Source organism: Tachypleus tridentatus, chromosome 13 (assembly GCF_004210375.1).
Source record: "Tachypleus tridentatus isolate NWPU-2018 chromosome 13, ASM421037v1, whole genome shotgun sequence".
Taxonomy (NCBI): domain Eukaryota; kingdom Metazoa; phylum Arthropoda; class Merostomata; order Xiphosura; family Limulidae; genus Tachypleus; species Tachypleus tridentatus.
In genome coordinates, this window is record NC_134837.1 from 261,325,493 (window position 1) to 261,352,541 (window position 27,049).

The following is a 27,049-nucleotide window of genomic DNA, read 5'->3' on the forward strand; positions in this document are numbered from 1 at the left end:
CCTAGCGTAGCTTTGCGCGAAATTCAAAACAAACCAATTACTCGGTGATATATATATTTACATCATATTACGTCATCAAGAAGCTACATATCCTGACAACAAGGCTTAAACTGAATAGTTGTTTTTAATCACTTACAAAATTCTCCACATTCGTAAATGATTTATAGAAATACTTTGGTGATCCCTGTTTGGTTTGAAACGTTTCTCATAAAGTAAAACAGATTTTTTAATAAATGGACAGACCATCGTTTTCACAGTTAAACTTAGAAATACTGTTTGTTATCACAGTTGTGTGAAAATGTAATAATAACCACTTGTATTTAAGAAAGGAACCGTTTGTAGGTTTTGAAGGATGAAGTAGAAATACTTATGAGAATCTCATGTCCGGTATTTCACGTTTGTTTTAAATTAAAATAAAACTACTAAAAATTGCACAGAGGACAGAAAATAAAACTACAAGAACATGTGCATAAATTTCTGGTGCAATACTTTACTAACATTTTTTCACCACCACCACTAAAAAAAAAGAAAAGAAAAGATGAAGGGTCAGAAACAGGATGCGTTTATACTGTTATTAGTAGTTCTCAAGAGTTCGTTGTCAGGGGGCGTATATAGTGAATGAAATGATCGACGTTTGTAGACAAATCCCCCTCACACAAAACGTGTTCGCCCTTTAAGTCGTTTGGGCGTATAATGTGATGGTCAATTCCACTATTTGTTGACAAAAAAGTAGCCCAAGAGTTGGCGGTGGGTAGTGATAACTAGTTGTCTTTCCTCTAGTCTTACACTGCTAAATTAGGGGCGGCTAGAGTAGATAGTCTTCGTGTAGCTTTGCATAAAATTCAAAACAAACATTTGTAGACAACCACTCTAACCCTCCCCCTACACGAAATAAAGCAGTGGTCATGTCAGTGAGATATATACAATATTTTCTCAAAACGTAAAGTGTTAACGAAATATTTTGTCACAAAAAGAACGATAATTGTTTAACTGCACAACGGGTGATGCAAAAAATTTCTAAACCTTTGTTTGTTTGTTTCAGATTGTGACGTCCGAATGTGCAACTACGACCGATTTCTATGTACACGACGACCCCTCTAAATAACTTAGATTGCAGAAAAACAAAACGCTGAAGAAAACGTGTAACGAACTTAGTGCTGTCTTGTTGTGAACACGATGTCATCTTGGGTCATTCGAATATATTTGATAAATAAAGATCCTAAACTGAAAGCCTGGAAAATCTGAGGACGTTTCTGTGTTGTGATATTTCTAAGAATTGATATACAAATCTATCCGATATATATTGGTGTAAAATAAAACTATGAAATGCATACTACTTAGAGGGAACAGCACATTAACATGAGTGTCATGAGAAATAAAAACTTCAAAACTAATAATTATTGGAGTTGTGAAACAGTTAATAATTATGATTTGAATTCTAACGGTATTATAATTTACACTTGGAAAAGTGAAATGATAGATAAGTCCTCATATCATGGAGAAAACCAAATGACGTAAGTCAGTGTGAGAGACAATTTTATATCCGAAAATATAAAGAAAATCGTATTTTATTCTTTCAACCACTTACATTCAACCAGAACCAGGAACCTTTAAGTTACTTTACTCCTACTCTACATGATTAGATCGTCAATATTCAGATTATAACATAGTTTACTTATTTGACTGTGTGTAAGAAGATTGTGAACTATCAAGTTATATAACTTATATTTATTTCTTATGAACAATGCAGATTTAGATTTTAACTGAAACAACTTACGTTTCTGTGATTAACTTCTCATTACAGTAGAATAAGTATGAATGTTAACAAACAATGGACTTTCGTAATAACATAAAACTATCAACAATGACCTTCCGTAATAACATAAAACAATCAACAATGACCTTCCGTAGTAACATAAAACAATCAACAATGACCTTCCGTAATAACATGAAACAATCAACAATGACCTTTCGTAATAACATAAAACAATCAACAATGACCTTTCGTAATAACATGAAACAATAAACAATAACCTTCCGTAATAAAATAAAGCAATCAACAATAACCTTTCGTAATAACATAAAACAATCAACAATGAGCTTTCGTAATAACATAAAACAATCAACAGTGACCTTTCGTAATAACGTAAAACAATCAACAATGACTTCCTGTTATAACATAAAACAATCAACAATCACTTCCCGTTATAACATAAAATAATCAACAATGACCTCATGTAATAACGTTAAAACAATCAACAATGACTTCCCGTAATAACATTAAACAATCAATAATTACTTCACACAATAATATTAAACAATCAACAATGATCTCCCGTAATAAAAAAACAGTCAGTATTGACTTCCCGCAATAAGACAATGAACAATGACTTCCCGTAATAATGTAGGAAATTCTACAAACAATGAGTAATTTCAGTAAAATAGAAAATTGACAAATAATTATCTATCTTAAAGTCAAACAATAGGTTGTTGGATACTTACGAATAAAGTTCACAAACAATAACTTGCCAAAATAAAATAATAATAAACACTAAAGTCAACAAACAATAGCATATCTTAGTAAGTACAATAAATAAAAGATACAGACTCACACTATTTTAATATACCATATTATAATTTACTGTTCTGCTAGTAAACATACGTAGCAAACACGCGCGAGGGTTAATTCTCTTCCGCCTACAAACTCCAATCGGTATAGTAAGTACAATAAAAACTCATAGGAGTTAGTTAAGCACTGTTCAGAGTTTATTTTGTGGATGTAGTTCATTTTAACTACAAAAAGGAAAATATCTTCTGGTAATGACCACTAAGACACTGTTTCTTTCTAAAGCTGTGGACCTCTGAAGAAACTCTCTGAGAATGTAAGAAGTATTCCAGTACAAGTAAGTACTGCACGCCAGAGAACTGAATCGATCGTCTGCCTAACTAAAGATATAATTCTTTTTCTTCAGACTCTGCCTTTCCCCTATCTCTTTACTGCAAATTGCAAGCACGCGACATGGAAATAAATTAGATCTTTAAACTCGACTGGATGTGTTTCTGCTGTTTCCCAGAAGAAGAGACATGGAAACAGACTGTTTTAAATTTTCTACCAACTTTCATCTCTTTCAGCTAGCGTACTGGGTCGGTTTAGAACTTGTCAATTAACATTTAGGGTTTAACGAAGCAAGTGTAAAAAGGATTCTTGAGAGATCTCAAGCAGCGGACTGAAATAAAAAAACAAGTAATGTTCTGTTTGTGCCTGTCCTGTCCATATTCATTATTCCTTTATAATTATCAATATTTTAAATAACTAGAGAAAAAGAAGACGGTTTCGAGTTCAGGACAAAACTACACGACGTATCTACCATGAGTATCGAAACCTCGGTTTTGAAGATTTAGTCCACAGACTTGTCGCTTTATTTCACAATCAAGACTTTAGTCTGAGAATTACTTTGTTACCACTTGTTTGTTTTTGAATTTCGCACAAAGCTACTCGAGGGCTATCTGTGCTAGCCGTCCCTAATTTAGCAGTGTAAGACTAGAGGAAAGGCAGCTAGTCATCATTACCCATCGCCAACTCTTGGGCTACTCTTTTACCAACGAATAGAGGGATTGACCGTAACTTATAACGCCCCCAAGACGCGACTGGGATGCGAACCCGCGATACTATGATTACGAGTCGCACGCCTTAACACGCTTAGCCATGCCGGGCCTTTGTTACCACATCAGCTATTTTCTGCTATATATACTATGTGTATAGCTTCTAAACAAAGGAAATTAAACTGAGTAGAGAAGATATACCAACAATTATCGGAAAATAATATGAAACCACAATATAATTTTCTCTTTCAACAACTCAGCAAGCTTCCCTGGGGAAGCTAAATACCTTGGTTCAGAATTTATTTTTAGTTACCAAAGAGAACCGGAAGATTTCTTCATAAATATTACATTACAGTCTAAAAGTCTGAAACAATCTTAAGATCAACATGACAAAAATCAAACCACAGTTTAAAAATCTTTACAGAAGACACGTCTGAACAATTTAATAATTTATCAAAAAATGTATTGTACGCCTGGTATAACCTAGTTTCATCATTAGAAGCACATTCTAATGAAATACATCAAATACAACCCTTTCCAGACAATCACAACCACCTACATACAGAACGGGCTTGACCGTCACATTGTAACGCCGCCACGGCTGAAAGGGCGAGCATATTTGATGTAACAGGGATTCAAACCCGCCACTTTCGGATTGCGAGCCGAGTGCCTTAGCCACCTGGCTACTGGCCATGCTGGGCCTAAAAAGAGGTAAATGCTATGTTTTTGTTCTAATAACGTTTTTGTTAAGCTTCAAACCCTAATATGCAATTGTATCATGTATAAAACTTCATAAACGAAATAGTTCCTAGTATATGATGCAGAACCTTTAAACCGCCAGAGATCCCAAACACCTCAGCAAAAATCGATTAACCAAGAAAGAAGTGATTTGAAAATATTTCAGCTGAACAAAGTTACCATAAATTGTAGTTCAAATTAATCTAGTTTATTTTTGGTGAGGTCTCACGCTTAACAACGTGATCTCATTGGCTTTTTGAAGCAGAAACTGTCCAGTGACTTTATAGCAATAATCATCTCTCTAGTCACGAGCATCTTTTACTGCGCATGTCACGAGGTTTTTAATGAGTGTCATACCAGTTATAATAACGTAGCATCGTAGGTTATAATTCATATTTTAAGAATATTTGTTTGTTTGTTTGTTTTGAATTTCGCACAAAGCTACTCGAGGGCTATCTGCGCTAGCCGTCCCTAATTTAGTAGTGTAAGACTAGAGGAAAGACAGCTAGTTATCACCACCCACCGCCAACTCTTAGGCTACTCTTTTTACCAACGAATAGTGGGATTGACCGTCACTAAATAACGCCCATACGGCTGAAAGGGCGAGCATGTTTGGCGCGACGGGGATTTTAAGAATATTTTAAGAACTTTTAGGTTTCAATTTTATGAAGTAAAATTTAAAAATAATCCTGAGTTCCCCTAGTGTGAGAAATGTGATTTTTTTTCAGGGTATCCCCTCTTCTCTAGTTTATTTAACATCCCTCCAAATAGCACAAAATATAATTCAAATTACATGTTATAACATTGCCATCTTTGGACTAAACAGTTTTCTTGTTTTTTTAATTTTAATTGATTACGTAAAATAAAAAATCAAACCTTTCTTGCTGCACTCGTCTCTCACATCCTCTCTTTTACGATGTGTCAATAGTTCTCTCATACGTTTAATACTATATCATTTTAACCAATTGAAAGCCAAGCATTTTGTCTATCATATGATATATTATATTACGTTGTTTTTGTGCAGAAAAATGTAATTTTATCTTCCATTACAAGCCTCGTTCCCACAGATAACACACTGATAAGTTTGGATTAACTTTTTTAACAGCTCTTGTTGAGTACTTAGAAAGCCAGAATAAAACTGTGACAGTGAAGTGACATTGTCTCTGAATTCTTGTGTTATTATGCTATGTTCTTTTGTGCGTTATTTAATTAAATAAAAATTATTTCGTGTACTATTACCATTAATATAAAAAAGTGGAGTTAATTGTCAACTCCAGTCGACAGCAAATAAAATTACCCAGCCGGGTAAGTACTTCATTTCTTGTTTTTAATGTGTATTTTGACTTGTTATTATAAAGGTAACTAATACGTAAAAACTTCAGATTAGTTGAGGTTATAATAGGTAAAATAAATAATATAGTAAAGTTTACAAGAGGCACATACGCGAGTAGCTTGGAATGGGAATATATCGTGGGTAATGTGATTCGATATCATGAGCCGCACTTTCCCAAAGTGATTAACAGCGTATAATGGTTTGAATAGCATTACTAGTAGCAGTGCCAATATTCAGACACGTTTAAGGGGCAATAACACAATTAAATTCAAGTATAAACAGATTTATACTGTTATGAGTTTCATGTTACAATTTGAAGACAATCGATAAACAAGATAATTTAGATTTATTAACTAGAACATCAAAATGATCAACTTTGTATAGAGTTAGTGTACAGAAAACAATAACAGATACAGAATATTTTTTTTACTGCAAAGAAAGGTTTTATACATTACCAAATGACATCTGAAATGTTGTGAAGATACATATACTGTAGTAAACGTTATAGTATTAAAACTATGTACAAGTAATAAAAGGTCACTTGGTCGGTCCTTCTGACCGAGCACGTATTAAGAGAGTTCTAAACAGGCTCAAGGCTAAATGTGGAGTGCATGTACTATACGTACGCATTCTAGTGTAGTTAACTATGTTGCAAGCGAATTCCAAACGTGTTAAATAAACTGCTAGTACTACAATGTGTATGTGATATGCACATAACAAAGTACGAAAATACTGTATGTGCCTTTTGGCGGGAATTTCTGAGGAATAAATATTGGCTTTGATATATCCAATTGAAACGCTAAGTCATCTTCACTGTGTTGGTCGATGTCTCAGAGACAATATACAAGAGAAAGAAAAGATTTGCACATTATGCCAAGCAAACAAGATGGTGTTTCGCAACTGTGGTTGTTTTTATTTGCAAATTGCAATGCAAATCCAGATATTTTATCTCTTGCTGGAAATGTGAGTGATAAACTTTTTTTTTTCATTTGTAACGAAACCTGATCTATGTAATACATCTAAGTTTAAAATGAGAACGGAGTCTTTGTATACCCACAGTAATATAAATATAAACAACCGTGGCGTCATCAGCTTTGAAAATTATATCACCTTTATTGTATACACGCTATTAAACAATACACACACATTTGAAGTAGCGTCAGTGTTAGCACACATTCGTTTTCTTTCACATGTAACAAATATATTATAACCAAAATCCAAGTTAAAGGTTTTAAAAGTTCAACCATATTTTTCTGAGAAATCGACAATGCAGGCTGAAAACTCAAAGAAAATATCAAATAACCAACATAAAGTCATGATCTTACACCCAAGAATAATTTATCCACTCACAGCAAAGAGTTGGAGACTGCGCAGTTAATCATAACTCAAATGTTGTAGAATAAATCAAGAAGATTTATCAATGAATTTGATAACCTGTTAAATCTTTCATCTCGTAATAAATCATAAACCTTAAAATACTGCGATAATTTTTTTAAGTTTTCAACAGATGTTAATAAGAGCAGCAAAAAAAAAAAACCATAAATATCAAAGACGTCCGATCCTGGTGTACTTCACTGAAAGTAACTGATAATTAAATTATATAGTTTCTATATCTACCAAATGCAGGAAACTGAAGCGCAGAAAATACACTAGGACTTCGAATATTATCATACGTGTCTTGAATTACAATAAATTTTTATTTTTTGCTTTATTCGCCTTGAACGACAATAACTCTATGCTTTTTTTAGCCAATACTTCGACATTTTCAAGTATTTCTTTCTTTCAGAAATTTATTGAAGCCATACACAGTTCCATTAGTGGAATAGCTTTCAGTCTCAACGTTTGAGTTCTTTTTCTTGTATGAAAATAAACATTCGATCCAAACGACACTTCTTTCGTCAGTTGATGTTCGAAGGTTGTTGATTTTTACCACTGTTTTCAGCTGACACACTTACGTCTCTAGTCACAGCACCACGACTTATTGTTTTTAGTTACAAGAAGTTTGAAATACTCACTTTGTAAGATATCATATAAAAGACATTCACAGAAATTTCCTTCCTGCTACCGTTTGAATTTCCGGAGCAGTAACGATTATCAGTCTCTCTGTATTAGTCGTACATTCGAATCTATTATTTAATAGTTTGTGTTTTGTCTGAGGAATTTTTTTAGACTGTAGCGTACAACGTGTGTTGGTGGTTAATTATTTTAATACCACAATAGCAAAATTTCCAGTTAGAATATCAATTTCCACCCCCCATCCCGCAGTGGCATATCTATCTGCGGACTTACAACGCTAAAAACTGGGTTTAGATACCCGTGGTGGACAGAGCACAAATAGCCCGTTGTGTAGCTTTGTACTTAACTTCAAACGAACAAACAAAACATCATTTTCCTTAAAGAAGATCGTTTTCTACTTCTATTTTACATCTCAAACTCCTGAAGAGAACATTGTACCTATTGGTAACTGTGCTATTTTTAAAAATATCTAACAAAATTTAATTTGTTACTGTCAGCTTTGTTTGTATTTTTAATTTTGCACAAAGCTACACGAAAGTTATCTGTGCTAGCCGTCCCTAATTTAGCAGTGTAAGACTAGAGAGAAAGCAGCTAGTCATCATCACCCACCGCCAGCTTTTGGGCTACTCTTTTACCAACAAATAGTGGGATTGACTGTCATATTATAATCCCGCCACGGCTGAAAGGGCGAGCATGTTGGGTATGACAGGGATTCGAACCCGCGACCCTAGGATTGCGAGTCGAGTGCCTTAACCACCTGGCCATGTCCGGCCGTCAGCTTTTAAACGGCAGAATTTGAATAGAGAAAAGACTGGGAACTGTGCACAAACATAAAAATGTTTTTCATTGTCACTGAAAGTAGAAACTGATTTCAAAAATGTCACAAAACATCTGGAATAATACAAGGAACGTGTGATACTGTTGATTCTGTGTTTTCCTACGAACCACTGAAATAAAAATAATTTCTTCCAAAGATGTTTTTTTTACATCTTCAAAAAAAAAATTTTAAAAATCTGCCTGCGTTTCAAGCAGCATTTATCTTGTTGGTTTATGTGTACCTGTATATACGATAAGTGAGAACAGTTGTACTGTATAACCGACATTAAACGTTATTTTCATCTGCCTTTGGTTTCTGTTGTAAAAGCTGAATTAAATACTAATCTCTAATGTTTCTCCTGATTGGTTACCTTGATTCGATCTCAAGAAATGAATGATGTACGTGCACGTGTCTACATATTTGTATGTACGAGTTAAAAAAAAAAAAAAAAGGGCAAGAACATTTTAAAAGATTCCAAACTGAGCCCCCTAGTGGCATAGTGGTATGTCTGCGGAACTATACCGTTAATAACCGAGTTTCGATACCCATGGTAGACATAGTACAGATAGGCAATTTGCGTAGCTTTGTGGTTAACATCAAACAATAAAGTTCTAATTTTTAGAAACGATGTTCCATTTGCAACAACCTAAACACGCTTTATGACAAATTTTGAAATCGCCCGCTTTAAGAAGTTACACCACACTATACGCTACAAGCCGGGAAGGTTTTGAAAATGATCGCAACCCTTGTTCTAGTGTTTGTAACCCTGGAACTCGTAGGCTCTATAGATTTTGTTACCATTGAGCTCGTATGTTTTGTAAGCCTTGAACTTGTAGATTTTCTAGTTTTTGTATCTCTTTAATTTAATGTTATTCTACAGCCTATATCGAAAGGTGAACTACAACAGACTTCAAACAAAATCAAACTAAAAAATGTGAGACCTTGTGCCCTAAAGTTTGTTCAACATTATGAGAAACGTGAGTGAAAACCGAACTTCTGAAGACAACAAAATGGCTGAAAGAATATGAAATATGAAAGCACATTATGTCACGAAATTGAAATGGGATTTGGTTTTTATACGGTCGTACACAGGGGCATAATTGTTTCTGCAACGCTTTTATGTGCACTAACTCTCAAACGTGAAATTGGGAGAATGTATGACGTGTATCTCACGTGCTTTAAAATATAATGTTCCTCTCAGAACCTTAACTTTCGGGCAAAGTGTTGCTTATATTGTAAAAGTCATTATTTTTCAATGAGGTAGCTATATAGACACTCCCTTTCTTTGTCGGAACTAAAGATGAATGATATGTCTTCCACTGTCGAAGGTGGGAGGGCTTTAGTTCTCACTGCGGTGATTAGGGACTCTTATGCACTATGTGGGAACTTTAGATTTTTTATCAGTTTGGTGTGAATTTTGAACAAAGCTACTAGAGGGCTATCTACGCTAGCCGTCTCTATTTTAACAGCCATAGACTAGAAGGATGACAGCGAATTGACACCACCCATCGCCAACTCTTGGGCTACTCTTTTATCAATGAATAGTGAGTTTAACTACCATATTACAACGTCCCCACGGCTGAAAAAGCAAGCATGTTCGGTGACGGGGATTCGAATCCACAACCCTCAGATTCCGAGTCGAGTGCCTGAACCACTAGCCTGTGCCAGGCTCTACTGCGCTAGCTGCTGTGTCTTCCGAATGGAATCGAACCATGGACTTTAGCATTGTAGGTCTATAGACTTACCGTTGCCCCACCTGGAATAAGTCCAAGACAGAAGCCAAAACCTCATGCATCCAATATCTGTACACAACAGTTACAAGGGTTGAAGAAGCATACCCAAGAGGTGGTTTATCTCAACAAAGGCCCAGCATGGCCACGTGGGTTAAGGCACACGACTCGTAATCCGAGGGTCTCGGGTTCGAATCCTGTCGCACTAAACATGCTCGCCTTTTCAGCCGTGGGGGCATTATAAATAGACGGTCAGTCCCACTATTAGTTGGTAAAAAGTATCCCAAGAGTTGGCGGTGGGTGGTGATGAGTAGCTGCCTTCCCTCTAGTCTTACAATGCTAAATTAGGGACGGCTAGCGCAGATAGCCCTCGTGTGGCTTTGCGGGAAATTCAAAATAAACCAAACCAAATAAAATTCTCTCAATAAGCAACTAATATACAGAAGTTTTACGCTCACACGTTTCCTCTGGTTCAGTAATTAAGAATTTACAGCAAAATTTATGTTTTAACTTAAACAGAGCTCACAGACGTGTTGTAATAAATGAGCTTTAATTGCTAAGTGGATCCATGTATCTTTTATGGTCCGAGTAAATTTTGCTATTTTTCCCCCGAGTCCAAGTTAACACTAAATCAAAAGTACAATCAATGGATGATTTGAAAGTTTGATTAGATGTGTACTCGTGGGAGGTTACTTACCGTAAAAAGGAGACTCAATAACGCTTTTCGACTTTGACATCTGGATTTCTATGGAGTAATCAAAATAGATAAAAGTTGGGAAGGGAGTAATAAAAATACAATGTGGGTTGTGTTTTCTAAGCGCACCTTAATAAAGCCTTTAAATGTATAATTTTTACTAAACATACTAATACGTGGCACAACTGTGTTTTAAGTAGGGGTGAAGGGCAAGGAATAATTAAAGATAGGGTTACATCTTCCTTTCCTTCCCCTCCTATGTTAATAGTCAACATAAACTTTGAAAATAAAGTTTTTTAATTACTATTAACTCGCTTAACTTAATTAACAGCATATATCCTAATTAGTATACTAAGCCTCTTTATCAATATATTAAGTCATTTATTATTAGCTATTTCGCTAAAATTAACCCCATTTTTAGATATATATTAATATATCATGAGGTTCCTTATTTAATATTAAATATTTTGTTTGTAATTAGTTCCTTGAAAATGCAGTACAAAGAAAATTCATTTACTTAATGTGTTTTTCTTTTAACAAAGCCGCATCGGGCTATCTGCTGTGTCCACCCAGGGGAATCGAACCTCTGATTTTAGCGTTGTAAGTCCGTAGGCTTGCCTCTGTACCAACGGGGGACTAGTTATTTAGTGAAACGTAAACGGATGTAGAGTAAAACATTCCATAAATAACCACCATTTAACATTTCTTAACTAACAATCACTTAATACTTCATAAATAATAACCATTTACCAATCCATGAATATAACCATCATCTTAACATTCTATAAAAAACCATCATTTAACATTTCATACGAAACCACAATTAACATACCATGAATAGTCACCATTTAATATTCCATGAATAACCACCATTTAACATTCTATAAGTAACCATCATTTAACATTCCATACATAACCACTATTTAAGATTCCATGAATAACCACCATTTAACATTCTATGAATAACCATCACTTAACATTTTATAAATAATAACCATTTAACCTTCTGTAAATACCATGTTTTAGCATTCCACAAATAACCACTTCTTAACATTCCATAATCAATCACTGTTTAACATTCAATGGATAACCATTATTTAACATCCAAATCATAACAACCATTTAGAATTCTGTAAATAACCACCATTTAACATTCAAATAATATCCATTATTTAACATTCTTTGAATAACAACCAGTTAAGGTTCTATAAATAACACAATTTAACATTCCATAAACAACTATCAATCAACATTCCAAGAAAAACTACCTTTTAGTACTCAAATAATAACCACCGCTTACCATTCCATTAGTAACCACCACTTAACATTCTATGAATAAACATCTTTTCACTCTTTGCATTTTTATTGAAAATGTTCAATATGATGTAGTATTCAGCGCGTGAGTGTGAGAGAACTCTAAACAGCTATTTCCAAGAGTTTGTCCCTGAAGTACTCTAACACTAACTTCGTGTGAGAAAAGTCAAGAAGAATCTGGTTGCTCATAATGGGGTTCAGGAAATAAGAGATTCCTTAAATCCAGTGTTCATAACTTATATATCTGTATACCAAAAACGAAGTCCCGAGCTTCTAATAAAATAACCGAGAGAACTGTATTTTCCCACAAATCCGTGGTTTGGTTTTGCCTTCAGATGAAATAGTACAAATACTTTACTAGCCTCGACCCAGTTTCAATATTATGTGGTGTGAGAATGGTTCTAAACCCTCGTATCTGCTGCCCCCCCCCCGCTATTACAGTGGTATGTCTCCGGATTTACAACGCTAAAATCAGGGGTTCGATTCCCCTCGGTGGGCTCAGCAGATAGCCGGATGTGGCTTTGCTATTCGAAAAACACACACACGCTCGTGTCTGCTGTAGCGCACGAGTTTTCACGCCGTAAAGACGTGTCAACTAATACAGATACAACCAGCCAATTTTCCTCACGTGTACGAAATGAACATACTCTCAGTTGAGGAAAGCTGGATAAAAAAAAAAAACTCTCTCTGAGCGTCTTGATAACTGGCTGTGTAAAATACTTTGTAACAGACAAAACGCCATGAAACCAAGATTGAAAGCAAATAGAGAACTAGTTGACAAAGTAAGAAATTCATCGTTTCTTTCGTGAACATTGGAGGAACAGAACCTATCCATATCATCTCGACCAATGAATACACCATAAAGAACTACTTCTTTCCTCTTCACTTATATTGCCTATTCAAAAACTTCGACTGACAAACTATTTTTGAATGTTGTTGAAACTCGTAAAGAGAATGGTCTACTTTTTATTACCATATTGTTTAATATCACAAACTAAATAACGAAATCATAGAAAACGCTTTTGGGTTTTAATAGAACGATTTCAAATGAATCGAACCAACCGACTACACACAGAAGCACATACACTACTATCTAGTCTTGTTGAAGACTATTTAATATTGGCTTAAATCTAACTAATGAAAACCCTAGTTTCACAACACACCCCTTCCGATGTGTATGGGGTAAAAATACTTTAATAAGACTATTTTCAGTTAAATGTGATAAATAACTTACCATAACACGGTAGTGTATCTTAGTGTTTTCATATATTATGGCTCTAAATTTTGATTTTGACATATCCTCTGTCGTTCGAATAAGAAACTATATTTGTGTTTGTTATACTTCAAGGAGAAGCAATTATATCCAATGTTATTTGTGTCAGTTTTGTAAAAATTTGTCTCATTGTCATCTTTCGGCAAACAGAGAGTTCCAAGTTCCTCCACTTTTCGATTATTGAAAGCGAATTTCCTTCTATTTATAGCTTTGTAACTAGTGAATAATTTTGATAATTAGAAAAACTAAGTTACACGTACAATCAGTTTTAGTTAATTCTATGAGTCGTTCTACACTCAAATCATTGTGCTTGAGATCTTCTATTTGTTGGTTAAGACAACTCCAGGACTTTTACGTGTTACATTAATGTGTCCAAACTCATGATGTCCTCAATATAACCGTCACGTGCAACTTTCCAGGCTCGAACCTAATTTCGAATCAGATTTCCCAAGAGGTCGTCGTTTTACTGTAGTTGTTGTGTGGTTTTAATTGTACCTTTTACTCAAACTTTCTCACCATTAAACTCTTCTTCAGGGATCTACAGCAATAAAAAAGGACATTACACAAACACACTCAAAAATCATCTGTCCAAAGCTATCTCGGATTAACGAGCGCCATTAAATGACTTGCAACCAATCCATCAGTGCTGAACTTTAGCATCCACGTCTTATATGATGCTTGTTATCATATGGTTATTTTCGAAAGCTGCAGAAAAATCCATTGTTGCCATCGTTCTGTAAAGGTTACCTGATAGCAATATCTTCAAGTGTAAAAATGTAAAAAGTTACAAATACAGAAGAAACAATTAATATCAGCTACATCTGTCAGTAACACCTACAGAGGCAGAATATAATGTCAGTAACACCTACAGAGGCAGAATATTATATCAGTAACACCTACAGAGGCAGAATATTATATCAGTAACACCTACAGAGGCAGAATATAATGTCAGTAACACCTATAGAGGCAGAATATAATGTCAGTACCACCTACAGAAGCAGAATATTATGTCAGTAACACCTACAGAAGCAGAATATTATGTCAGTAACACCTACAGCGGCAGAATATTATGTCAGTAACACCTACAGAAGCATAATATTATGTCAGTAACACCTACAGAGGCAGAATATTATATCAGTAACACCTACAGAAGCAGAATATAATGTCAGTAACACCTACAGAGGCAGAATATAATGTCAGTAACACCTACAGAGGCAGAATATTATGTCAGTAACACCTACAGAGGCAGAATATTATATCAGTAACACCTACAGAGGCAGAATATTATATCAGTAACACCTACAGAGGCAGAATATAATGTCAGTTACACCTATAGTGGAAGAGTATAAAGTTAATAACACCAATAAAAGGGCAAAATAATGTCAGTAACACCTACAGCGGAAGAGTATAAAGTTAGTAACCCAACAAAAACACAAAATCATGTCAGTAACACCTACAGTGGAAGAGTATAAAGTTAGTAACCCAACAAAAACACAAAATCATGTCAGTAACACCTACAGTGAAAGAATATGAAGTTAATAACACCAACAAAAAGACAAAATAATGTCAGTAACACCTACAGTGGAAGAATATAAAGTTAGTAACACCAACAAAAAGACAAAATGATGTCAGTAACACCTATAGTGGAAGAGTATGAAGTTAGTAACCCAACAAAAAGACAAAATCATGTCAGTAACACCTACAGTGGAAGTGAATATCAGTTACACCTATAGATGGAACATATAATGTCAGTAACATCTGTAGAAGAAATGAAAAGTGTGATAATGTAAGGTACACTTATAGAATGAAGAAAATATGCTAATAACACACAACTAGAACAGAAATCAGTTTCAACTGGAAAAAGCAGTGTTTATTGCACGTACACAATTAACATAAAACGAGAAATGCCAGCTGAACCGACAAAAGAAATCATCAAATTCATTTCATAGTTATAAAATACAAACACAAAACATAACATGCTGATTATATAAACAGAATGACTTTAACATAAGCTAAAAAAAAGTTATAGATTTATATAAATACATGCAATATGTTAAAGATGCAAAGCCATAAGAACAATAAACTTGTAGATTTGTACATTTTGAGAATCACGTGATAACGAATTTCTCAGTTTGTTTTGCAAATAATTGAATAATATAGATCCATTAACGTTTACATATCTGTTTTGTCGACTCAACCAGTGGAAAGTGGAAGAAATTAATTTTTATTCAACGTCTTCTCTTTCTACAAATCGTAATTAAAGTTGTAAGACAACAGCCCCAATTCTCTAAATTGCGAAGATTTTCTAATTGGACTGCAAATGACACGAGATGCATTACTATGTGGATCATAGAAACTAATTTTCAGAAATGGCATTATCTTACATATGACAAACTTTATCTCCTTACGAGTTGGCTGTATGAGGCATTAATTAAGTTGATCTGATCTGTCTTAAGTGGTGTTTTAAAGCAACATTTCAAGCAGATTCACGGACAGTTTTAACGATGCTTCGCAAGGAATGGATGATGCACATTAGAAGATCACACAGAACTGTTATATACATTTCAAGAATGATTATTTATTAACCATGAAATGCACGTTCATCTTGGAGATAACTAGGTGTCACCTAACAATAAATTTTCAAAACTAGGCCAAGATGAAAGTATACACCCATTCTCCCAATTTACTATTTATTGTGTGCATTCTTCATACGTGAGCTATTCACCGTTTGTCTACTCGATGCGCTTTTGAGATAATATGAAAAATTATTTGGTTCGGAAACACGCACGAGGCAGAACAATTTTTGACCGGGTATAAATTTTGAACTGTACAATGAGATTTGACAGTCGATTTTAGGCCCGGCATGGCCAAGCGTGTTGAGGCGTGCGACTCTTAATCTGAGGGTCGCGGGTTCGCATCCCCGTCGCGCCAAACATGCTCGCCCTCCCAGCCGTGGCGGCGTTATAATGTGACGGTCAATTCCACTATTCGTTGGTAAAAGAGTAGCCCAAGAGTTGGCAGTGGGTGGTGATGACTAGCTGCCTTCCCTCTAGTCTTTCACTACTAAATTAGGGACGGCTAGCACAGATAGCCCTCGAGAAGCTTTGTGCGAGATTCAAAAAACAAACAGTCGATTTTATAACACACTCACGGCTCCAAAGCGCGGAGCTCGTTTTCGCGGAACAGACCGCCAACCACGAGCTCTAGGGAATCACAGTTCAGGCACTCTAAACAATAAGCCACATCTTATCTCAAATATAAAATTGAAAAAAAAATTAATAGACTGTGGAAGCTTTTTTTTTTCATGCATTAAAAATAATTTTGTTCTGTCTTGTCGGGCCCGGCATGGCCAGGTGGGTTACGTCGTTCAACTCGTAATCTGAGGATGATGGGTTCGAATCCTCATCGCACCAAACATGCTCGCTATTTCAGCCGTGAAAGCATTATAATGTGACGATCGATAACAGAAGTTAGAAATTTATATATTTATTCAAATTAAAGATATAATGCTTACTGCCACACGATATCACAATGGCACATCTGAGGACTTACAAGGCGAGAAACCGGATTTTGGTACCAACGGAAGGCAGAGCACAGACATCACACTGTATCATTGTACATTAACTTCAACAACAACTAATGTTAACTTCTATGACGGTATCGCCATCTGGTGTTTGCATATAATGTTGAAATATTGTTGACTACTATCAACTCGGATTAGTTCAAAGTGATAAATGTAACATGTAACTGTTCCTCTTACACCTGTAAGTGATATAGATTATGTCTTATAAGTTATGTATTTTGATCAACGCATTTGTCGAACCACATATTTGATTATGTGTGCGTGCGTATATGGTAAATTAAGTTTATATAAGTACTGAAAATAGACTTTCTAGGCCTATAAATCTTATGGAAACTAGGCACACAGTAACTCAACAACAACTCGCCAAATAATTAAAATATTAAAGGCAGCAATGCTAGCAAATAATGTACTTCTAGCCATGAACTCGTATTATTATTTATTTTCATAATTTTCTGTCCTCTAGGGTCATTAGTGAGGATTAAAATCGTGTAACTTTTAGCACTTTGACACGACTTCTATAATTACTCATTCAAAACACTCTCGAAATAATACAGACTTTAATTAGAGTAGTTTATTCAACGTTTATCGATCTATAATATAACTTATGAAGATACTGACAATATATTTTACATAAGTATAACAATGAGATATTTGAAAGCCAAAAATTACACACTATCATCGTTTTATGTATTACACGTAATGTATATTAAGTGATGTCTTTTATTTCAGACGTTGTTTGCTCTATTTTGTTGTTGCTGTTTAAGAAATGCACATATGTTATTGCAAGATTCAAAATTATTTGTCAATATGATTGGAATGTTCCTGACATAATTTCAGGAAACTTGAAGCTGTAGTTGGTACGAAAGAAAATTTAGACTTCCATTTTCAAGGTAGTATAACACTTGGTGTATATGTAAAATTAGATATTGATTAATTATGCTGTTTTAGATCAATTAACACACAGTTCTTACAGACAGTAATAATAAACCAGCCCAGTGTGCAGAATGTGTGAAGGGGTGGGGGGTTCTAATTTATTAAAATCAAAAGCCAACGCATATTGTGAAAAGTACAATCAGCATGTTAAGCATACTAATGCTAAGTGGATCTGGAAGCATGCCCCCCCACAAAAAAAAACAATGTGGTGAAAACAAGTGCTATAAGGTTAACTTTGTAGGCAACTTTGCACGAAATTTATCTTAAACAGTTGTGTGATTGTTTACATCCACAAATATTTAATGAAAAATCAACAAATCGTCATCCTGTTGTAATACTGGATAAGGAATTGGATTTCAAATAGCATAAATATGTAAGTTTTATTACAGTGAAGAAACTGTACTATCTACACACATAGTAGATATTGATTGTTAAGTTATATTACTAATTTAAACAACTCTACAATAGTAAGTAGTATATTATTTCAAAGGCCCGGCATGGCCAAGCGCATTAAGGTGTGCGACTCGTAATCCGAGGGTCGCGGGTTCGCATCCTCGTGGCGCCAAAAATCCTCACCCTTTCAGCCGTGGGGGCGTTATAATGTGACGGTGAATCTCACTATTCGTTGGTAAAAGAGTAGCCAAAGAGTTGGCGATGGGTGGTGATGACTAGTTGCCTTCCCTTTAGTCTTACACTGCTAAATTAGGGACGGCTAGCGCAGATAGCCCTCGAGTAGCTTTGCGCGAAATTCAAAAACAAACAAACATATTATTTCAGTCATTCGTTGTCAGATACCTAAGGACTACTGAATAACATGTCAGATATGAAAGATAGTTTGGTGCAGGCAGTATTATTTATTAATTTATTTTATGTTTGTAACTCACTGGTGTCGGGGCTATAAAACCGTGTGTTTGTAACTCGTTAATAACGAGTGAATCGAAATTTCTGGAAGGCCCAAGTGATAAACATGAATAGTGGTGAACCGATAGTAAAAGTAAAGTCACATGAAAGAGACATTCGGTCAGAGAAAAGTTATAAAACGTAATGTTAAACTTCATAGAAGTGAATGGCCCAATGCTGATACGTTCAAGTGAGATTAACAGTTTGAAAGAGATAAGGAGAATACTTTGTCCTGTAAAAGGCTGCTCATAAGTAATTGAACCAGAATGTGTGGGCTTTAGCAAATAGGGGATGATTATTGGAAGTTCAATACACAATGGCCCAGCATGGCCAAATGGTAAGGGTGCTCGACTTGTAATCTGAGGGTTGCGTGTTCTAATACCTGTCGCATCAAACATGCTTGTCCTTTCAACTTTGGGGGCATTATATTGCGACAGTCAATACCACTAATCATTGGTAAAAGTGTAGTCCAAGAGTTGGCGGTGGATTGTGATGACTAGCTTACTCTATCCTTACACTGCTAAGTTAGGAACGGTTAGCGCAGATAGTCCTCATGTAGAAACAGCACACAACTACGGTAACTCGCTGATACTATTGCAATAACAAGAGACAAATATTTCGACATCTTAACTGAATTACAAAGCAACAGAATTGGTCCAAGTGGGATTTCGACACCATAAGCTAACTGTACGATGTTTAAAATACAAATATCACCTCCATAGTATGAAGAAACTTTGAACATACATTTAACTTGTTTTGAACATATATATATATATATATATATATTATTTTAAAACACATGGAGTGCATGCTATTCGTTTATTGTTCGAATTTAACTCCAACAAACCACAAACACTTATTGTAGAAAAACCATAGGTCCACACACTTATATGTGTAAACAAATGAATAAATATATATATATATATTTAGTACTATTCAAATTCTTCTTCGATGCCTTTCCATAAATAACTTACATGCAGATTCAATGTTAGTATATTGAGTGCCATAATAACTATGTATTGAAGCTGGAGCACTCAGTCTTTCTTCGGTTTGTAATAATCCGGCGGAGAGCGGATACCGAACGTTTATATGAACAAGAACTTAGTAGTAGTGTGAGAGGGATTTCATAACATAAAGGTATTTGGAATACTGAAGCACTGGTACACTGTATTGTGTGGAATATTCTAGACTTCTTTCAAGATATAAATGTGCGTCGAAAGATTATTATTTAGATCTAGACTTCGTGATTTTAAGTTTGTAGTGGCGATTTCTGAAGTAAAATTATCATAGACTACATTGTAATAACAGAGCAAAGAAGAATGGTTTATTTTGTGAACTGTATTCAGAGTAATTGAACTAGCCTGTGTTGACTTTAATAAGAAAAAGAGAGACAATTATTTAAAGTTCTGAATACAACTATAATAATCAGTAGTGTAACGAACATTTGTATACACGGTTGATTTGTTTTAATTTATTATTTTAAAACAAGTGGACTGTGTGCTATTTGTTTATAGTTGAAATTTATCGCCAACAAGTCACAGACACCTACTGTGATGAATCCGACCTTCAAACCTGACAGCAGTAATACGGCTTCGGAATTCCAATTGCAACGTGTCAACAGAAGTAATTACCTGTCACTATTTCAATTTAAAAAAAGGCTAATGCTTCATCAAAAATATGTATATCATGTAAAGTATGCAAAGTACCATAAACAGCTGCGCTATAACCATATAAGTAACTTTATTATCTAACAAAATTATGTAGCTCTACCGAACTCCATTCACCCTGTGTACGCGCGTGTAATTATTTATTATTTCACTTTTCAGGTGGTAATTTTATCATCTCCTTTTATAACATAGCCATTAGTAAATCTTTGAAAATTCAAATTTTGTTCAAAATACACAATGAGAATTTTGAAAATGTATTAGGTATTGATTAATCAACAATTACGTTTATTAAAAAAACAAAAACAGTTCAACTTCAGGAGAAAAAATTTGAGATCTTTGTTTGTGGTTAAAACAAAGCTACATAATGGACTATTCTATTCTCTTCTTAGCACGAGTATCAAAACCCGGTTGTTGTTGGTTTTTTTGCGTTATCAGCGCCTCAGACTTACCACTGAGCCTTTGTTTATAAAGGGAAATGTAACAGTTAAATCATGATGGTTTATAAGGCTAATTATAATTATAATGAAAAATAAGGAATTAACTATAAAATTATGATTGACAATCTCAGTTCACACGATGTTTTCGTAAAAAAATTAAACCTAAAAAAACAACATAGAACTAACAGTGTATAATTAAGACATAAACTTTATGAATAAAGATTATAGAAACAAAAGGATTCACTGCCAATTCTTCAGTGAAACTTGTAGGGAAAATCTACAAGATAATTTTCAGATATTGTAGAGAACCAGCGTTAAAAAAAGTATCAGAAATTCGATGAAATATAGCAATAGAATCATTGCCAAAAATATTTGTTAAAACCTTTTTTTATCATGGATTTAATTTCTAAATAAGTATTATTGTAAAAAATTCATACAAAAAATCAAAATATTTATTTTGAAAATATTATTTAACAACTTAGCACTACTTTAAGTGGATGTACCTTACCGCATATAAAGGCTTGTTTCAAGCATGATAGTTACAGTAGACTTTATGGGTGGTGATTGGGAGTTATACTAGTTAATCTAGATAACTTGATGGGACCCTGCATGCTACTATAGGCCCGGCATGGCCAGGTGGTTAAGGCACTCGACTCGTTATCTGAGGGGCGCGAGTTCGAGTTCCTGTCACACCAAAATGCTCGTCTTTCAGTCCTAGGGGCATTATAATGTGACGATCAATCCCACTATTTGTTGGTAAAAGAGTAGCCCAAGAGTTGGCAGTGGGTGATGATAACTAACTGCCTTCCTTCTAGTATTACACTGCTAAATTAGGGACGACTAACGCAGATAGTCATCGTGTATCTTTGCGCTAAATTCAAAATAAACCAAGTTATACTATTTTAAGTCGTTTACTGGGCTATCAGTTAGTATCTTTCTACTATAATGGGATCTGGAATGCTAACTTCAAGAGGTAAAATTATTTAACTAACTTACCCCCAAATGGTAATACTTTATCTTCTTATATATGTAAAACGGCTGGTATGGATAGAGAAAGCACTGTGTAGAGGAGCGGACAACGTTTCGACCTTCTTCTGTCATCGTCTTTGTGAACCTGACGACGATCGAAGAAGGTCGAAACGTTGTTCGCTCCTCAACATAATACTTTCTCTATCCATACCAGTCGTTTTACATATATAATTTGCTCTTCACGTGGGTTTATCGTCATCACTTTATTTTTTTTCTTATTTTTATTTCAATTATTTTTTCTTCTTTACTTTGAAGAGCATTCACCTTCCCACAACTGTGTGCAGACAGTGAGAACGACATAGATGTGGAAGGTTGTAGGCTTGAGCACCCAACTCTCGCTCTCATAATTTCTATTTATATACTATTATTTCTATTGCTATTTTTTTTACTTTTGCTCCTTGTGAGACTGACGAATAGAGGTTGAGACTGATAGACGGTGTATTCCCACCGCGATGTCTGTCCAATTTCGTTGTCACCTCCAAAACCTAGGGTACATTTTATATCTCAATCCTTTCAATTAGTGCATCTTATTTTATTTATTAATTTATTCTTGTTTCAGTTTGTTTTGGTTATAACAAACTAATATAATTAGTCAGAGGTTTGAATTTGTATTTTTTAACGCAGTCCTTCCTTTTAATTTTGTTGACTTAACTCTACCAGTAGTAATTTTCTCTAAATATATATATGTGTGTGTGCAAATATTTGCAAGTAACTTTGTAACTGGCCCTCTCGACAGTTTGAAATAAGAAATAGCATTGACAAGTCTAATTTTTTGACTTGATTAATTTCCTTTGTTTTTCTTAACTTGAAGGATGAATAATGTAATAGATAAACTTAAAATTGTGTATATATATACATATATATAATATTTTAATATAAAGTGAATATATTATATTATTATCCCAGAAGGGGACACCACCGTTGTTCCAGGTTCCTGTCAGCTGACAGTTTTCATGTCACGATAAAAAATTTCCGTACATTTATTTTCAGTATAAACAAAGATAAGATTATAAAGTTATTTAAATAAAATGTAAGAAACAGTAAAGGTAGTTTGCCGTGTACTAATAGGTAATTCTAGGTATTTATAATTACACAGTTGAATGTAAATTGTGCTTGATTTGACCTAAGAAGTTTTATTATTATTATTACTAACTTGTGATGAATCATAAGACAAATTAGGCCTAGGGCTATAGAGTAGGTGTTTGCACTTGCATAATCCCTGTGAAATGTTGCAACCTAACTGAACTGTAGTTGTTGACGCAAGTCGAATGAAGTGGACCAAATCATCGAGATTTTTCTCAATGCTTCCAGCTTTCCAGTGTTTGATGGCTAACGCTTAAGGACCCGAAACAAGCAAGAAAGCGTAAAACTCTTAACACATTTTAGTTACAAGTGTCACTCTCAAAATATCCCATGATGCCTTATAAATCAAATTCACAATATTTATTTTCCTCAGAATTAAACCCATTTGGTTTGCGGGAGTTAAGTTATAAATATAATTTCCAAAGATACAATTATAACCTGATTGAAGACTAAAAATGTATAACGTGTAGGTAACTTGTAGCCTGCTTTGGTTATTTTGAAAATTTTCATGATTATATTAATAATCATATCATTGATGCTTGGAGTGCAGTTTTTAGCAGGTTACATTAAAAGTACAATATTCTTAAATCTGTTATATTTCCCAGGTCATCCAAACAACCATCCTCTGAGCCATTTCTTATAAATTATTATTATTTCTTTGGAGATGAAAATTGTACACAGTATTTCAAGTAAAGTTAATTAGATATTTTATATAATTCCCACATTTGACTTCATAAACATATAATTAAGTATATTCTATAATTTTGTTATAAAGTTTACTACTAGCAGCAAAGGACTGTTCTGATGACTCCAGTGACTTACCCATTATTATGCCAAGTTTATTTTCTTCAATCATGTTATTGAGTGGGTTTCCATATGTATTAAATGATTGTTCTAAATTATAACAACCTGTTAACAAACATGCATGGAACTCAAGGTCATTTGCAAAATATGTCTCCAGTTTATCACTTGATGCAAATCATTGTATAATACCTCAACAGTATCAATACACCCAAATTGTATAGTTATCAGCAAACTTTACTAATTTTGCCCATGTCAGTATTAGTAATGTAAATGAGAAAAATAAAGGTTCAAGCACTGACCCCTGAGGCACTCCACTTGTGAGTCAAAGTTCACTTAATTCAATACTAATGATCTCTTGCATTCTCCCATACAACCATTTTATTATTCATTTAACTAATCTTCTCTTGACCACTATCAATATAAATTTCATTGCTGATCTGCTTGTGGCACTTTATTAAAAGCTTTTTGAAAATACAACTGTACTGTGTCCACACCATTCCCTTTACCAACATGACTAATACCATCTTCATAAAAAGATAACGTTGTGTTGGCAAAATTTTCCTTTGATGAATGCTCGGGTTATTTCCTATAAATTTTTAATAATGTTGTTTCTGTTGTGTTATGGCTTTGTTGGATACATCTGTGTATATATTTCTTTTCTATCTTCTAGAATATATTGCAACTTGAAATTCAAGTCAGAACTGATGAAGGTTTCCTAACAATTGAATACAACTACTACAGTGACACTAGATATTCTTACAAGAAGAGAGAGAATACCCATCATGTCCAGCAAAGTTCCAGCAAAGTTTAAAGGGAAACAAGCTCCAAATACAATATCATTTCGATTTAATCCTATTGAGGAAAATCTAGAGGTCTTAAGTGAAAAAGAATCAACTGAACAGAAAACTAATGAAAAATTGGTTGCTGAAACTTTCTCTGTGGAAACAAAAGTACAGGATGATAAAGCAGAAATGCATCACAGCTCTATGTCTTTCAGTGATAAGGAAGAAGTAAGACCTTCACAAGATAATGTGACACTGACCAACCAAAGAAGTGTTGATACAAAATCATATCGTTTTACACCAGTAATGACAGAAACCAAATATGCAGAAGTGAGAGACACACAGGACTCTTTATTAGATGACAACAATAGTGAAAAAGATTCCAAACCAATAGAAAAAACCAAAGTATCTCACACATTCTCAGCTCCTTTATCAAACAAAGATGACAGAGAGTCTTCACCTATGAAAGAATGTGTAAAAGAATATTTTGCCAAGCTGGGCAAACGTTCCTCCAGTTTTGAGTCAGCTACAATTGTAGATGGTGAGCCAAGATCATTCTTTAGTGAAATAACTGAACGCTTTGCAAAGACTCTCCATGAAAAGATTAACAAAGATTCAGTTTCTGGTTCTTTTCCAAGAAAAATGGATGGAGAAAAGAAATTTAGTTTTACACATCAGGAAGATGAAAACAGCTTTCTCTCAGAGCACAAGGCAGAAGTTGAAGCCCCATCATCAGGTCCAGTAAAAGATACTGCTACTTTGAGTGAAAATATATTGAATGAAAGTGCTGAAGGAATAGAGAAGGGTAAGGAATGTTTTCAAGAAGAAGAGCTTTATCATGATGATCAGCCTGGGTTAAAGGTGGAAAGTAAAATTTCATCTAGTCCCAAGCTTTCTTCAGGTTCCAGAGGATCATTTTCTGGTGTTACTTCTCTGTCTCAGCGGTTTAGCCGTCAGTCTCCCACCAAGAGTAATATTTCATCATCAGTAACCTTGTCATCCTTAATAGCATCGCAAACTTCATTTCCGAACCATGATGAAGACAGTGACGAAGAGTTATGGGAATTTATAGCACATGAAGAAAAAGTAGATGCCCAAATTTCACGTCCTGTTATTGTTGAAACACGTGATACATCAGGGTCCGAGCAACAAACTGAATTGTTTAAATATTACATAGACATCATGAAGGATTGGTGGAAATCTGGCCTAAAAGCATATACTAAAATTTGTAATGTTTTTCACAAACAATTAATTGTAGTTCTGGTTGTTTTTTTGGCTTGTGCAGCTGTCCCGGTGTCATCATATGTTTCAGGCTTTATCATGGGCTCACTTCTTTCAGGATTTGTCTGTTATGTGTACTGGTGTGTATTTAAACCTCCTTGTGAGAAAGAGGTTCTCAAGATTCCTAATTATGAAACAGAACCTCCATTAAAGATTCCAGTGAAAGCTTCAGATGAACTGGATCACATCATTCACAAGGTAAGAAAATTGTAGATTTTATAATTGCACATCATGTTCAGAGATAAATTATGTATAATAACACTACAAATTCACTTTATCATAAACCTGGTTTGTGGCTTAAGATTTGTAAAGTTATAGTTACCCACCACAATTCCCACCAATGAATTTGGATATTTGAAATATGTGTAATTTCATTGTTGAATATTTATAATATGGCTGTAATTAATGACTGAATGTGGACATGTTTACTTCTCAGGATCTTGCATACAGTGCAGATACAAAGTAATGTTTTCAAAATACTTATAGTCCAGTGAGCTGGATCAGCACTTGTAGAGTGTTTCAGATATTCATGATTAATATTTTGAGGATTTTTTTTCCTTCTAAATTACAGTTTGTGTATTTTAATGAATACAAGCTTGTATAAACTGATGTGTACAGCTACTGTGTGTGTGTAATGTATAGTGTAAGACTAGATAACTTGCTATTAACTCACCATTTACATTTGGTCTTTGTGCTGCACTATATTCTTAACACATGGAGTGGTTTATCTCAGGAGTGAGATATGACTGTTCATGAAAGTAACTGGAAAAGGAGCATTATTTGACTGATGTTATACAGAGACAATTAAAAAATATCTATTATAATACATTTCCAACTATACCTTATAAATGTTATGATAGCAGTTGATTACTTGCCTCTCTGTGTAGTTTTCCAACTCAACATTTGAAAATATAATTTAAAATACATTTTTATGTATATTAGCACTATTTTTTCCCTCTGAAGAACAGTTAGTAGAATTTATATCCAAGCATTATATAATGCTTATTTAGATTATTTCATGGACAGTAATTC

General features: G+C 34.4%; 2 protein-coding genes across 5 annotated transcripts in view; one reads left to right on the forward strand and one right to left on the reverse strand.

Moving 5' to 3' along the window:
* LOC143238925 (uncharacterized) overlaps window positions 1-27,049 on the reverse strand; it is a 291,462-nt gene that overhangs the window by 33,086 nt on the left and 231,327 nt on the right. The window lies entirely within an intron of this gene.
* The window catches only part of LOC143236753 (testis-expressed protein 2-like), a 37,113-nt gene continuing 33,059 nt past the window's right edge, over window positions 22,996-27,049 (forward strand). For 2 of the 4 annotated variants that reach the window (XM_076475240.1, XM_076475243.1), the window contains exons 1-2: window positions 23,038-23,430; window positions 24,625-26,215. In XM_076475240.1, the coding sequence (XP_076331355.1) occupies window positions 24,737-26,215 (1,479 nt within the window). In that variant the 5' untranslated portion in view covers window positions 23,038-23,430; window positions 24,625-24,736. Of the gene's footprint in view, window positions 23,431-24,624; window positions 26,216-27,049 lie in introns of all 4 variants that reach the window. The other 2 variants (XM_076475241.1, XM_076475242.1) reach the window with 2 other exon arrangements.